Source organism: Ictidomys tridecemlineatus, chromosome 14 (genome assembly GCF_052094955.1).
Source record: "Ictidomys tridecemlineatus isolate mIctTri1 chromosome 14, mIctTri1.hap1, whole genome shotgun sequence".
In the NCBI taxonomy this organism is placed as follows: domain Eukaryota; kingdom Metazoa; phylum Chordata; class Mammalia; order Rodentia; family Sciuridae; genus Ictidomys; species Ictidomys tridecemlineatus.
The window spans coordinates 27,197,071-27,211,089 of NC_135490.1; the positions used below are offsets into that span (position 1 = coordinate 27,197,071).

Consider the following 14,019-nt stretch of genomic DNA (forward strand, 5'->3'; position numbering starts at 1 on the left):
CTTTTATTTATTCTTTTTTTTTTTTCAGGGCTAGGAATTTACCTCAGGGCCTTGCACATGCTAGGCAAGCATTCTAACACCAAGCCACATTCCAAGCCCTTAACTTTTGTATTCACATAATTTATGATTTGCGTTATTTATGCCTTGAAATAGTGTAAATGGCAGGAAAGTGTGCAGGTCGGCAAATAAAACCCCAAGGATTTGTCTACTAGGCAGTTAGATATATGTGTCTAGAGCTATAGGAGGCATGTAAGTGTCATAAACATTGTTAACTGAAGTCTTGGACATTGGTGAAACTACTTAGTGAATCTTTGGAATGAAAAGTGTCTTAGAAACCTGGGGCAGAGGAGCATTTAAAGGTTGAGAAGAGGCAAATGAACTGGTAAATATGTATGGGAGAGAACATGGAAGAGCAGGGTGGGTGCTGTTAAAGATACGGAAGGCAAAAAAGAGAGAGGAGGGCTTCAAAAAGGTGTCACAGGGTCAGCTGCCTCTGGGAAACCAAATATATAAAAAGCTGAATGGAGACAGGTCCCAGAAGTGGCCCTGAGGGTTGTGGCTGAGCCAAGAGTGCAGGAGAGGAGTGGCAGTGGGAAAGGAGGGAGAAGGAGAGAGGCCCCATATGACGGGAGGGAAAGGGCTTAGATGGCTCAGGCAATGAGGAATAGTTTTGCTTACAAGAATTCTTGCAATCACTGCAACATCTAGCATTGTCTCCTGTGACAGAAGACCATGCAGGGCCTGAGAGTGAAGGATAAGGCATCGTTTGAGATAACAGTGACTGCAGAAAAGTTGATGTTTTCCTATCCCTAACCCTGACAGCATTACTTCTGCTCCCAGGGCTATCTCCCATTCTCAGTTCCACCCTGGCCTGTTTTCCAAAGAGGAAAGAGGTCAGGATGAGTAGTATCAGTGATCATGGGTAAACATCATCCATTATAGTGTGGATAACGTCTACAATCGGGATCTTCCCACAAGTATCAAGTATGTATGTAGGAACAAGAGCTTTGAAGAATGTTCTAGTGAGATGGAAAACAGTTAGCTATATATCAAGAAAACATATTCCTGGAAACATAAGGCCATCCTTCGCTTTTAAAGGTTGGAAGAGATTATATTGGTGAATTCACTGAATAAAAGGATACAGAGAGAGATAAAGAGGAATTAAAAAGAAATCACTGTTCAGAGGTTAAGTTGAAGGAATTTTATAAGCTTAAAACTATAATACAGTTTGAGAGAAAAGTTTACTTGTAGGCTAATTAAAATTAGGGAAAACAGTCTTAATTACTGATGTCTAACCTCTTATTTGGCTCTACACAGACAATTGTCCAACTCAGTTAATTTCATCCAAAGGAATAAATAGGCTGCCAAATTAAAATAACAATCTTTTTTTGTGTTGAAACATCCTCTATCCTCTTTTCTGACCTGAGTTTTTCAAGCTATCTTTTCAATTCTCAGTTTAATTATGTCAGTGTGGAAAAAAATTAAGGGTCCAGAGAAAGATGTCTTTGACTAATATGAAAAGTGGAAATATTCCTGATAATTGAGTTTTGTTCATCTATTTACTTCAAAAGATTGTAAAAACACGAACTTAGAGTACAACATATGTGTGTGCACTAAGACATAATGGTGCCTATGCTAGTTGCTGGATATTCAAGGAGTCACTTAATTTTCCAATTTTTGTTCTTCCCTGGTCTCATTTGTATAATTGACTGACTTTTTTTTCACCATTAAATTTTTTTGGTAAATAAAATTACTACTCTTTTTAATAAGCATAATAAATTCCATTTTGTTGTTGAAAGACCAATTTGTTGAATTTTGTATAGCTATAATTAAATACTAATGTTACTAAGAAAGTGTCCAGAGGTATTTTTTCCTAATCAGATAACATAAGATTAGGAAATATAAACTTTTTTAGAAGCCATAAAATAATTAATAATTAGGAGTGTCCCCCTTTCAAAAATAAAGATGCATGCTTTTCAAATAACTGTCAACTTCTCTACTTGGTTATTCTCTACTACAGAAGAAGAACTAAGAACATAGTTTCAGGAAACAGATGACTTTAGTTATGAGTCCTGGATCAGAAATTTTTCTAACTTCTCTAAGCTTCTGTCTAAAATTGGCATAATCATGGTGGTGACTTCAAAGTGGTAATGTTGGGATCCCTCCTCTTCTACCTCTTCTTCCTCCTCTTTATCACAGGATCATCATCACAGGCCAAGATTAAGTTGAATCTTTGTTAAAGGAATTCTGAGGTTTTAAATTTGTTTAAAATCTTTCCTGTGTAGTTTTTCAATGATTATTTACAGAATACTTAGAATGTGTCAAGCTCCTTGCCAGAATCTGAATAATATTTATCAAGGACTCTTGTCCTTATGCAGCTCATAGTTTACAAGAATGACAATGACAGCTAGGGTGAATTAGATATGCATGCACACACTCATGCAAGCACACATACACACAGATAGATATGATGTTAGAACTTTTAAAATACCACATAGTTTAAAATAAATGCTGTTTATTAAGCAAGAACTTGCAATTTAACTTCCATATGAAATGTGTTCTTGCCATTATATGAAAATCTGAACCAAAACAATAACTAATTTTCTCTCAAAAGAGTTAAGATCTATTCAAATACATTGGTATTCAAAATAATAAGGAGATTATTTTATATTTTAATAAAATATGAATCATTATGCTATTGTCAGACTGTCTTTTGCTTTAATGTGTGCACAATAGTATTTTCTATTGTACACTTAAGTTTATAGAGTACATAAATTATATTTTATTTTCAGCATTAACTAATAATCTCATATGTTTATTCAGTAAATACTGATGTCGTAATTGACTTGATAAATCGATTATAATATGATATTTTGAAATATTTTCCTAAAATGTTTTTTTACTATAAAGTGAGTAGTTCTTAACCAATACATGATATTCACTTAGGATTTAAGTAATAATAATATAATTTATTATGGAGACTAATTACATATTTTTCTATTCTAAGAGTATATGTTTATTAAAATAGTTTTTGCTTTGGGAGCAGATCAAAAAGATTTATATAAAGAGGGTATTTTCAGTTGGGTACACTGGCATATGACTCGGGAGGGTGAGGCAGGAGGATTAGAAATTTAAAGCCAGCCTCAGCAATTTATGGAGGCCCTAGGTAACTTAGCGAGATTCTGTCTCAAAAGAAAAAAAAGGCTGGGGATGAAGGTCAGTGGTTAAGTGCCCCTGGGTTCAATTCCTGGTAGCAGGAAAAAAAAAAAAAAAAGCACTTTCAATGAGGCTGGAAATTGAAAAAAGTCAGATTGTTTTCTCTGTAAAACTATTATAAAGAAGAGGAAATGGAAAGTGTTTCCAACAGTGGTTTCCCAGTTGTTACCCACTGGCACTCTTTAATACAAATATTTAATAGTCAGTTCTCGTCAACAAAAATGGACTTTAAATAAAATCGTGTTATAAAACAATAGGTTGTTTATCCCAGCATAGCAATAGCTATAAAACAACAATTTCTGTTTCTACTTATTTTATAGGCTATTCAAGAAAAAGGTGTACAACTCACTGAGAATATTCTAGGAAACAGTGTAACTACTAAATTCAAATGTTTGTGTGGAGACAAATATGACCACCAAATTCCTGCCTTTAAAACATCTTTATACCTAAAAGACAATCAGTTTATCTTCTGTAATATTTAATTTTAACTTAAATCATCATAAATTAATTTAAAATCAATTTAAATATTTGATCCAATTTCCTAGATATGAAACAGTGAAAAATATAAAATAAAAATAAATATCCCAACTTTGAGTTCATTAGATATAAAAATATATAGCCCTTTGAGGGTGTGATCAGTAATTGCATAATTTGATGAAAAGATTATAAAATATTTAAAGAAATAATCCCTAAAAAATGGAGAAGGTAAAACCTGAGGGTTCATGTAGTATTTCAACTGGACAGCACATGGACAGCCTATGGAACTCAGGCTGGGCCTGGAAATGAACACCAGATTGTAGATAGTGTAACAAATTTACATCTGGCACTGAATTAATTTTAACAGTGTTATGCTTAAAATGCATACACAGTGCTATAACTACAGTTAAAAATCCCAATTCAGGAGTTTTAAAAATACTGAATAAAATGTGTGAACGTCATCACACCTTCAGTTGGACAAAAGTGGCATTCTTTACAGAGGTCTTAATAAATTTCCTAAGGCAAATGTTATTCCTAAAGAAACTCCTGATGACTGTTATTGCTGAAGAGTTCTTTATCCACATCAGAATGAAACCTGATGTCCAACCACTGTGCTTGCCAAATATAAATTTGCTAAGGATACAATACACATCACCTTCTACTTGCTGAACACATGTGAGCAGAATAAGTTAACGTTTCAGACTGTCACAACATTCTATCTAATTAACGGAATAGCTCTGACAACAGTGCAAAATAGTTATCTCCTAGTTTCATTATATGGTAATGTATTTTACTGAGGTTTAAATATATTTTGCTGTAAAAATTTATGAAACATTAATTTCAAGTCCAACATAATCTGAAATGCCTTTGATAATATATGTGTTTACATTATTTCTTTAAAAAATAATGAAAAGTGGCTTGGGAGGTTAAGGCAAAAGGATTGCAAGTTCCAAGCCAGCCTCAGCAAATATGAAGCACTAAGTAAGAACTTATCTCTAAATAAAATACAAAATAGGGCTGGGGATGTGGCTCAGTGGTCAAGTGCCCCGAGTTCAATCCCTGGTTCCAAAAAATAAAAATGAAAATAAAAAATCCCCAAAATGCCTTTTAATGTTTGAAGCAGAATGTTAAATAATGCTGTTTCTGTATGTTAGAGTGAGCTTCTACAGATGGCTGCCTTCTTTAGTCCAGCACCAATGACCATGTACTAACTCCAGGACCCAATGGACCCCATGGAGTTAGTTTTCCTTTATCCATTTCTATCTTCAACACAACATAAAAGTAAATAGTATCATTCAGAGAATGTTTTAATCCAAATATGGGGCTGGAAAGCAGGTGACTTTTCTTTCGTTTCTACATTAATCACCAAATAATTTTCTTTCTACAAAATTTGCCATTTTTTTTTTGGTTTTATCTCCTACAAATACAACTTCCCATAAGAAAATGCACTTACTACATGTGTTTATGGAAGAGGTCAAGAAGACAGCAATTTCAAAGCCACTCATGTATTAGTTGTGGGAGACTTTGAAGCAGTTGTTATCGATTATTTCACTTAGGAATGCTTAGTGCATATGGTTTTACTTTTCAAATAATGGCTGGCTTCCTCACACAGTATGGTAACCTGCCCTTCACTGAGCCCCATAAAAACATTTTTATGAAGCTTCTATTAAAAAGCAACAACTTGAGTTTATCATTACTTAAAGTACAGTGTCCTTAAAATTTATCTGATTCCAATCGATGACTGTTGGTTAAAAAAATGTGTCTGGGACTTCTAACAACAACAACAAAAATAAATAAAACAACTTTTTTTCATTGACTTCAGAAAATTTAATAGTAGGAAAATTCTTTTATAAATTTGAAGAAAATCCTCACATACTCTCATTTAAACTACACTGACAATATAATAATTTGAAAAAAAACTTAAGCATGAGCTTTTTTGAGTTGCTGAATTAGTAAAAATGGAAACATCAATGAACATTGCCTTTGGGAGTTTCCTACTTTGCTTTATAAATCTTCTTGAATGCAGTTCCATAAACCTTTGTATTTCTCTTTTACAACACTTAGACTACTTTTAATTATTTTATTAATGTTTATTTTCTTGGATAATTTGCAAACTCCATTTACCTACTGCAAAACATAGTATGAAATGACAATTAAATTCAAGTTATATTTTTTTTCTTTTATTATTAACAAACACATCTGAGTTGATTGAAGAGAGGAGCATGATATCACAAAATTCAAAGGAAGAAATGACTGATAAATATTGGCTCTCCCTTGGCATTAGCTTTTGCTGTTCTGAGGAATGACTTCTCTATTAACAAGCACAAAAGGGCTTCGGATAACCTTTATCAATATGATGCTTCCTTCTAAATCGAAAGTGAGAGACCCATTCACTTAGCCAAATTCTATAATTATGTGATCAACATTCTTCTGGGATCTATACCTAAATAGATTCCAATTCTCAAAATCACATATTCAAAACCCAACTTTTGATGTTGAATTAGTTGCCTTTCACTCAAGCATTAATTCTAAATTCTCCAAATCTTCACTATGTACCAACGATTGCTGTTGCTCACAATAATAACCAAACATAGTGTTTTCTTTGATGTGATTTAGAATCTAGGGAATAAAACTATCTAACAGATGAGGTAATGATGCTAAAATGAGAGCAATAAAGGGTAATATATGAGCATGAATGACGACATGGAGGTGACGTTTATATCTAGGTCTAAGGATGAGGAGAAATTAACAGGATAAAGGAAGATCTGGGGATCATTTCCACAAAGGAAAGCTTTGTAAGAATGTGGAAGTGAGAGGTGCTGACATAACATAAGAGCTAAGAATTTGGGAACTGATGAAAAGTAGCTTTTAAAGAGAAGAGCAGTAACAAATGAGGCTGGAATTTAGGGAGCAGCTAGATCATGAACCACCCAATAAATATAATGTAAAGGAATTTTGTCTTACAGAGGGTGCCATTCAAAATGTTTAGCACCTAGTGTGTTTGCACCAATCAGAACAATCAGATTTCCTGAGCAATCCAATTAGCAAACACTAGCTAATCAATACACTGGCTGTGTGCTAGCTCAGTTTCAAGCAAGCAATGCTATGGAAAGTTTTAGAAAAAAAATCACTATTAAAATATGGCTAACAGATTGGATTGGAATAGAATGACATTAGGGACCAGTTATCAGACTGGTCTAGGTCTAGGTGAGGGATTAACGTGGCCTATGTCACAGTGGGATCAGCAGAATGAAGACACGAGATGCATCCTAGAGATGTTTGGAAGGCTTTTTAAAAGAAGATCAAGTTGGTTTAACTAAATGGATGAATGACAATGTCATTTTCAGACAGAGACTCTGGAAAAAATGAGATTCATTTACTTGTTTGCTTGTTTGAGGAGAAGGGGCTTGGATATAACTCCTCCGATGTGAGACAGATTAGTGTCAAAACTGTTTAGGTAAAAGCCAAATCACAAATTCAAGTAGGTAGTATGGTTATCTGGAGAGCAGTCTACTAAATAATACTTGGGAGTCTTCAAAATGAGTAGATGAAGACATATAATGTGAGTGTGCAGAATTGGATGAGAGGTGTCCTGGGAAAAATGTTAATTTCCACCCCTAGTATCTTCAATCTCCAAGTCCACAAATGTAACGGGACTCGAAAATGCCTCTGATGCTTCTTCCAACTGATGAAATAACATCCTTTCTGTTCTCCTTACTTCTATTTCTCCTCTTCCAAATCTGTCCTCAAAGCTATCCCCAGCTTGATAGTATAACAAATCTGAATAGTCCGTTTCTACAAAACATCTTATCTCAGCCTTGGATAGCTGGCCTGTTTCTTCCTCTCCAGTGTCATCTAATGTACATAGCCCTTGACCTCACTTTTTGTGCTTCCAATACTATGAGCTTCTTTAATTGTTGGGAACCAATATGCATTCTCTGTCCCAGGGTCTTTGCATACACCTTTAAGTTAATTTTAAAGACTAATTTGCAACTGCATGAAAAAATGCAGTCAAAGGAACTGAGGCAGTAATTTTAACTTTCAGTCCCATTAAAATTATATTAAAATAAGAGTAGGTTTAGCTAGCTATGATCAACTAAGATGTACATGAAATTAAAATGTGACTTGCTGTCATTCCACATCATACAAGCAAATTTAACATCACATTTTTCAAAAATTCCATTTTTCATTTTAACCATCAAAACATAGTTTTGAATGTAGTCAGAATACTATATTCAATGATAGTCCACTTATCATAAGAATGGAAAAGTCTTTAAAGCAACTACAGTTTTGTCTTTCTGGGATATGCTTGCATCAGGCCAGCCCACAGTACTGCCTCTGTGCAGGCAGTCAGCACCCACATGACTTCAACCAACACTTTAACATCGTGTCAGATGGACTTTATGGATTCTTCAAAATATTTGAGATTTAGTGTCATAATTATCTTCCTTGATTTTGAAAGGAACACAATAATTTTTTAAATGTAATGGCTTATTTCAACACTATGCCACTGTTTCACAGAACACATGGATATAAGTATACATTTTGGATAGGTAATTTATGTTATATACAACCAGAAGATATAACCATTTAAAAGAATTTTAGTTTTAAATGAAAATGCTTATTCTTGAAGGTCAACACATGCACACACACATATCCATATATTGTACACACATGCAGAAATTTATACATATACATAGTACATACACATATATATATTTCCCACACGAATACACACACACACACACACACACACACATAGTGCACACATATATATCCACACACATATACACATACTGTGTACACACACACACACACATACACACACACACACTGCTATTTATCATTTTGTCACTAGGTTTTGATTCCACTATATATGAACAAAGTTCATACAACATCAATTACTTTCTTCATGATACTGTTTTATCCCAAAACAAAATATTAGACCTTTACTTCATTCCCCTAAGAAATATTAAAAACTCTGACTTGAACAAAACTACTTCAGTGGGACCAGAAGTTTTAGTCCCACGTTCCCAGAGTCAAAGGCTCTTCCTGAGAGGGCTCTCAGAGCTGAAATAGGAAATACCTACCGTCTTGCTGAGGTAGCCTGTGCTGGTGTTCATGCACTGTAGCCCCTCACTGTTGCAGCAGCCCCCACATCTGTAGACGGACACACATGGAGGTTTAAAGAAGGTGTTTGTTGCTGCTCCAAACTCCTTCCCCACATCTATACACACCTCACGTGGCATGCATTGAGTCTTTCTCCACTCATTATCAATACCTGTCGAGTCACAGGGAAGTCTGTAAGTTACACAGAAGCCACCAAGGGGGAAAAAGCCCACAGCAGTTGGAAGCTACTCACATTTGATTTCAGATTTTATGCTTTAAGTACAATATATAAATTTAGGGAAATAGCTGCCATGATCCTAAATTGCCCTGTAAATAGGAATATGATCTAGCTCATACCAGCTAAGGATATTTTCCTAAAAAAAACTCATTTCTAAAGCCATGTAACAAGCAAAGTTAGGACTGCACTTTTTAAAAAACATTAAATCACTATTCCACAGCAATTATGTTTGATTTTTCTTATTTAAGAGAATGGGAATTTAATATATGGATGCTTATATGATTGCAGAAACAGAGACATGTTCATTTGCTGTTATATACTGCTTTTGTGGTCTTGAAGCAGATGTAAATGATATGATTTTATTTTCTTTTTAAAAGGAAATGTAAAAGGAAATGTAAATGAGAAGTTGGCTATGGTTTTGGATTCAACTCAAAAATCATTTTCAGGCAGGCTACTTGACAATTTGGGGTAAAAACATGGCAATAGCTATGTGAAATGCAAGGTTAATTTCCACCCATCAGTCTTTGTATCTAAACTAACTTTATTTTTTTTCCAGGAAAATCAAATTTCCTATTCCTTTTGTGCTTTTTCTTGGAAGTTTTACCATTTATTTTTTTAGTGGCTTCCTATAACACTGTTGACTCTTTTACTGTACTACAAATGATGTATTTCCTAAGTGATCTAGTTTATTTCTCCCATATTTTCCCTAAAATAAAATTTTGGGAAAAAAAACTATAAAAAGACATAGACTATAGGTTATTCAACCATGAAGTCATTTTTGTTTGTTTTTGCTCTCAAAATACTTTGTAATATCAAACCTTTCAAGTAATGTCTAACAACTAAAGGGAGCTATTTTTTAAAATTAGCTCATCAATTGATAACATGCTCTTTTATGCAATATTGCAGTGTTTTGTGAGATGTATGCTAGATATCCCATCAGCTTCACAAAATCCAGCTCTGACCCAGCCATCTATCTACAAAGTGGGAGACAACAAGTAGCATTTGAAAAGGTGATCTAGGTTTGTTTTTAGAGAAATTAAGCATTTCTAAGTTCAAATAAGAAAGAAAACTTAGGTAGAGTTATTTTGTAAGATATAATATACTTTAAATGATTAAACTTGCCTAGTATGTAAACTGTATCTAAATGTTTTAAAATTTATATTTTATTTTTTGGTACCAGGGATTGAACTCAGGGGCACTTGGCACTGAGCTGCAGGCCCAGTCCTATTTTGTATTTTAATTAGAGACAGGGTCTCATTGAGTTGCTTAATACCTCACTGTTGCAGAAGCTGGCTCTGAACTCACAATCTCCTGCCTCAGCCTCCCAAGTTACTGGGACTACACCACATCCAGCAGTTTTTATAATTTGACAATGGGATAGTACCCCAATTTTAAAAAAATGTGTTGATACACCTGTGCCTTTCTAGCTTTGAATTTCAAGAAAACTCAACACTCCAAGTGAAATTAAATAATGTTGTATATTTAAAGTATTTTTAATTTTCTATTTTCCTGACACTCATGCCATAAGGTATAAATGCTGAAATTAAAGGGCCATGCTGGCAGCCTTAAATAATTTGATATATGAAGCTCAGTATATATTTTCTTTCTCACACTTACTTTTCAGGATCTCTGCATTATAATGTGCTGCAGCAAATTTTTGTGTCTCTTCTGTCCTTGTGTTGAGGTTGGGCTGTTCTTTACTGTGTTGCCAGCCTCCTTTCCTTAACTGACACTTGTACATTTTCCAGTATTCTGGGTAGAGAACAGTCATGAGCTCATCTACGCTCGACACGGACCGCAACTGTTCCTCCAGGTCTTTGCCTGCATATGCCTGTCAAGGAAAAATGCAAGATCAATTACTTATCAGACTCAGGATATGGAAACAGATACATTAAAAAAACCTTTAGGCTTAATGTTATTTATGCTATATTTGCTAATAAAAATATTGTCAATGACTCCTCACCTACTTTAACTTCTTGGTAAAATTATATTTATATTTTAATTAGTCTGAATTGCAATTAGCAATATATACTTTTTTTAAGACAAAATTTTTGATATGTGATTTTTTTGGAAAGCATTACTATTCTTATTACACATATAGGACACAATTTTTCATATCTCTGTATATAAAGTATGTTCACACCAATTTATGCCTTTATACATGTACTTTGTTGTTTTTTTGCATTAAAATTCTTAATTGATTTTAATAATGATTTTCAAAGTGGCTTATTTTATTTATCATTCTTTTACATAATTGGCAAATTTATTAGCTTGAAAAAGTATTCAAGTTTGTACTGTCCATTTACATAAAAAACTATACTGAAATTTATTGTTTCCTTTTTAGTTATAAGCATTGATAAAATATAATTAAGTAGGATGCTAAAAACTTAGGGATCTTACTTTCATGGAGGCTGTTGAAGAATAAAAAGTCACATAAAATAAGATTTCAAGAGTAGTGCCACAATAAAATTTATATTTTAGCAAAACCTCCCAACATTTAAAAAAAATTTTGTAAGCAAAATTAATTTTGCTGTGAAAAAAACATGAGATAGTTTAAAGCAGACTAAATCCACTTATAAATTGTTGCTTATTATAAGTATATCCAATTAGGGAGAAAATTCCATTGCATTTAATTAATTACTATATCTAAGAAAAAATTAATTTTTCTAACTTATGCTTTAAAATGAGAAAAAGTGGAACTTTTTTTGATTTATCTATCTTTGAAGTAAAATTCAACAGTAACTCTTTATTTTATATTGCCATTATCAGTCTATATTTTTTTAGCAAGCACAGGAATCCATTGGAGAATTGTTAAAATTGCAGTTAACTGCTTTCACCTCCCCATAAATTTCTGGGTAGGAATCAAGACTCTATGTTCATATCAACAAGTTATAGTTCTCCTTTTCTAACTTTTGAAGAATAAAATTGACATATTTTTCTTAACAACTGAAATATTATTTAATTGAAAGTTTCTCACACTGCATTTTAAGTAATTCAAATTATCCTTATAATTTTTGTAATACATTTTCTTACATAATTACAAAACCTCCTAAAAATAAGGCAATAGATTATGAAATGTGTTCTTTTTTATTAGAGAATGAAGGTGGCAATTAATATTGGATGTCCACTTTCTCTACCATTTACTGTGTGATTTGAGAATGTCATTTAATTTCTTTTAGTTCTACATTATTTATATTATAAAAGTGCTGATATCAATCCATTACTTTCTGTAATATGTAGGAGGGTTCTTGATTCACCATACAATTCTACAAAATAGTAAATGGAGAGGAGATCTCAGTAAGTAACATAATATCGTATCAATTTCCCAATTAAATATTTATGAAATATTTGCCTGAAGAAAATCTTACATAAAACACAGGAATCAAAAGTGTTTCAGAATCTAAAAGAATAATCACTTTAGATAAAGATTATAAAAGTACAAGTTTATAAAAATAACCACATGTGAGGTGATGAACATGTTGACTGTGGTGATCATTTCACTATATATAAAAATACATATATTTATATATAAAACATCATATTGTACAGCTTGTCTTTAAAGTGTACATTTTTATTGTATAAATCACATCTTAAAGCTTATATTTAAGGCACATAATTTTTTTTTTAATCCATCATACCTCAGTAAAATGGGGTGGGTGAGGGACAGCTATATCTGTGGTCACAGCTACCTTCTGTAAAACATCATGGCTGGGTTTTGTTAGCCTTTGCTTGTTCAATAGCCTCAAAACACAAGGAGCAACAGAGGACTGCCTGTGAGTGGAGGGTTGCTGGAGCTCTTGCCTTTAATACTCAGCTAAGATTAAAGTTAGGCTGTGGCCTAAGATGATCACATCAATTTCCAGAGTAGGGCTAAGTGCTCCCTCCACCTAGAGGAACTCCAACACAAAACCAGCACACAGCTCAGAGCAAGATAACACGGAACACTAAGAAATGGGATGGTGATGAAGGATATTCAGCTAATTATTTCTTGAAGTTTTAAGATAGAGAAATTACTCTTGTACTTAAAAAATAAAGAAATGAAAAACCCCACTATAATATTTATATCTTATAGAGAAAACAATCGCCTTCACAAGGTCAACAGGAGAAAAATATGCACATAAAATTCATGAGAGAGACAAATGTAACATAAAAAATGAAAAAAACAATAGAAGATAAACATTAGCATATCTATATTCTTGGGCTGAAAAAAGGTCTTCCTAAAGGTGGTTATTAAAAATGTATAATTTGTGTGTGGTGGAAAACATTGTTGAAAAAAAAACAAAGAAAATGAAATAAGAAAACTTTGCAATATATATAATAGATAGAAAAGATTAAGTTCTTAATATATCGCAAAAACATGTTAATGAAAAAATTAACTAAAATTAATAGAAAAATGGGCAGAGAATTTGAACAGAATAATCATAAAGAAAAAAGGTAAAAGTAATATATATTGTATAACAACAAAAGTGAAGGAACTATAATTCTTTCCAACTCTTGTAGTAATATACATGAGTAAAGTTATTCATAAAAAATACTGTATTGCAACTTAAAAGGACTTTAAACATGCCCAATTAAGATAGGAAATTCATTTTAGAATTAAACTTCCCACCCAAAGAAGTGATGAAATTCTTTTAGATATATGTACAAACTCATTGTGAGGCTGTCTATATGATGATGACTATGACAACTACCAATATAAACAATAAAAAGTGATCAAATAATTTACGGAAAAATATAAATTAGCAGAGAAATTAATATAACAGTATAAAATGAAAATAAAAGTTTTATACTTTAGCCGTGAAAAATTGTTCACAACAGATTCTCTGAAAAAGCAGGGAACACAACTTATAAATTACACACACAAACAAGGATCAGACATAGAGTTTGATATTGGTACAGTCTTTACAAAAAACAAAATTTATATATGGATACATTGTCTTGAAAGTAAAAGCTAGTTAGCAATAAAAATTATTGTCTTC

General features: G+C 32.8%; 1 protein-coding gene across 3 annotated transcripts in view; it reads right to left on the reverse strand.

Moving 5' to 3' along the window:
* The window catches only part of Vegfc (vascular endothelial growth factor C), a 117,124-nt gene that overhangs the window by 23,859 nt on the left and 79,246 nt on the right, over positions 1 to 14,019 (reverse strand). For all 3 annotated transcript variants that reach the window (XM_078031001.1, XM_005325535.5, XM_078031000.1), the window contains exons 2-3: positions 10,658 to 10,871; positions 8,784 to 8,974 (exon numbers count right to left, since the gene is read on the reverse strand). In XM_078031001.1, the coding sequence (XP_077887127.1) occupies positions 8,784 to 8,974; positions 10,658 to 10,811 (345 nt within the window). In that variant the 5' untranslated portion in view covers positions 10,812 to 10,871. The remainder of the gene's footprint in view (positions 1 to 8,783; positions 8,975 to 10,657; positions 10,872 to 14,019) is intronic.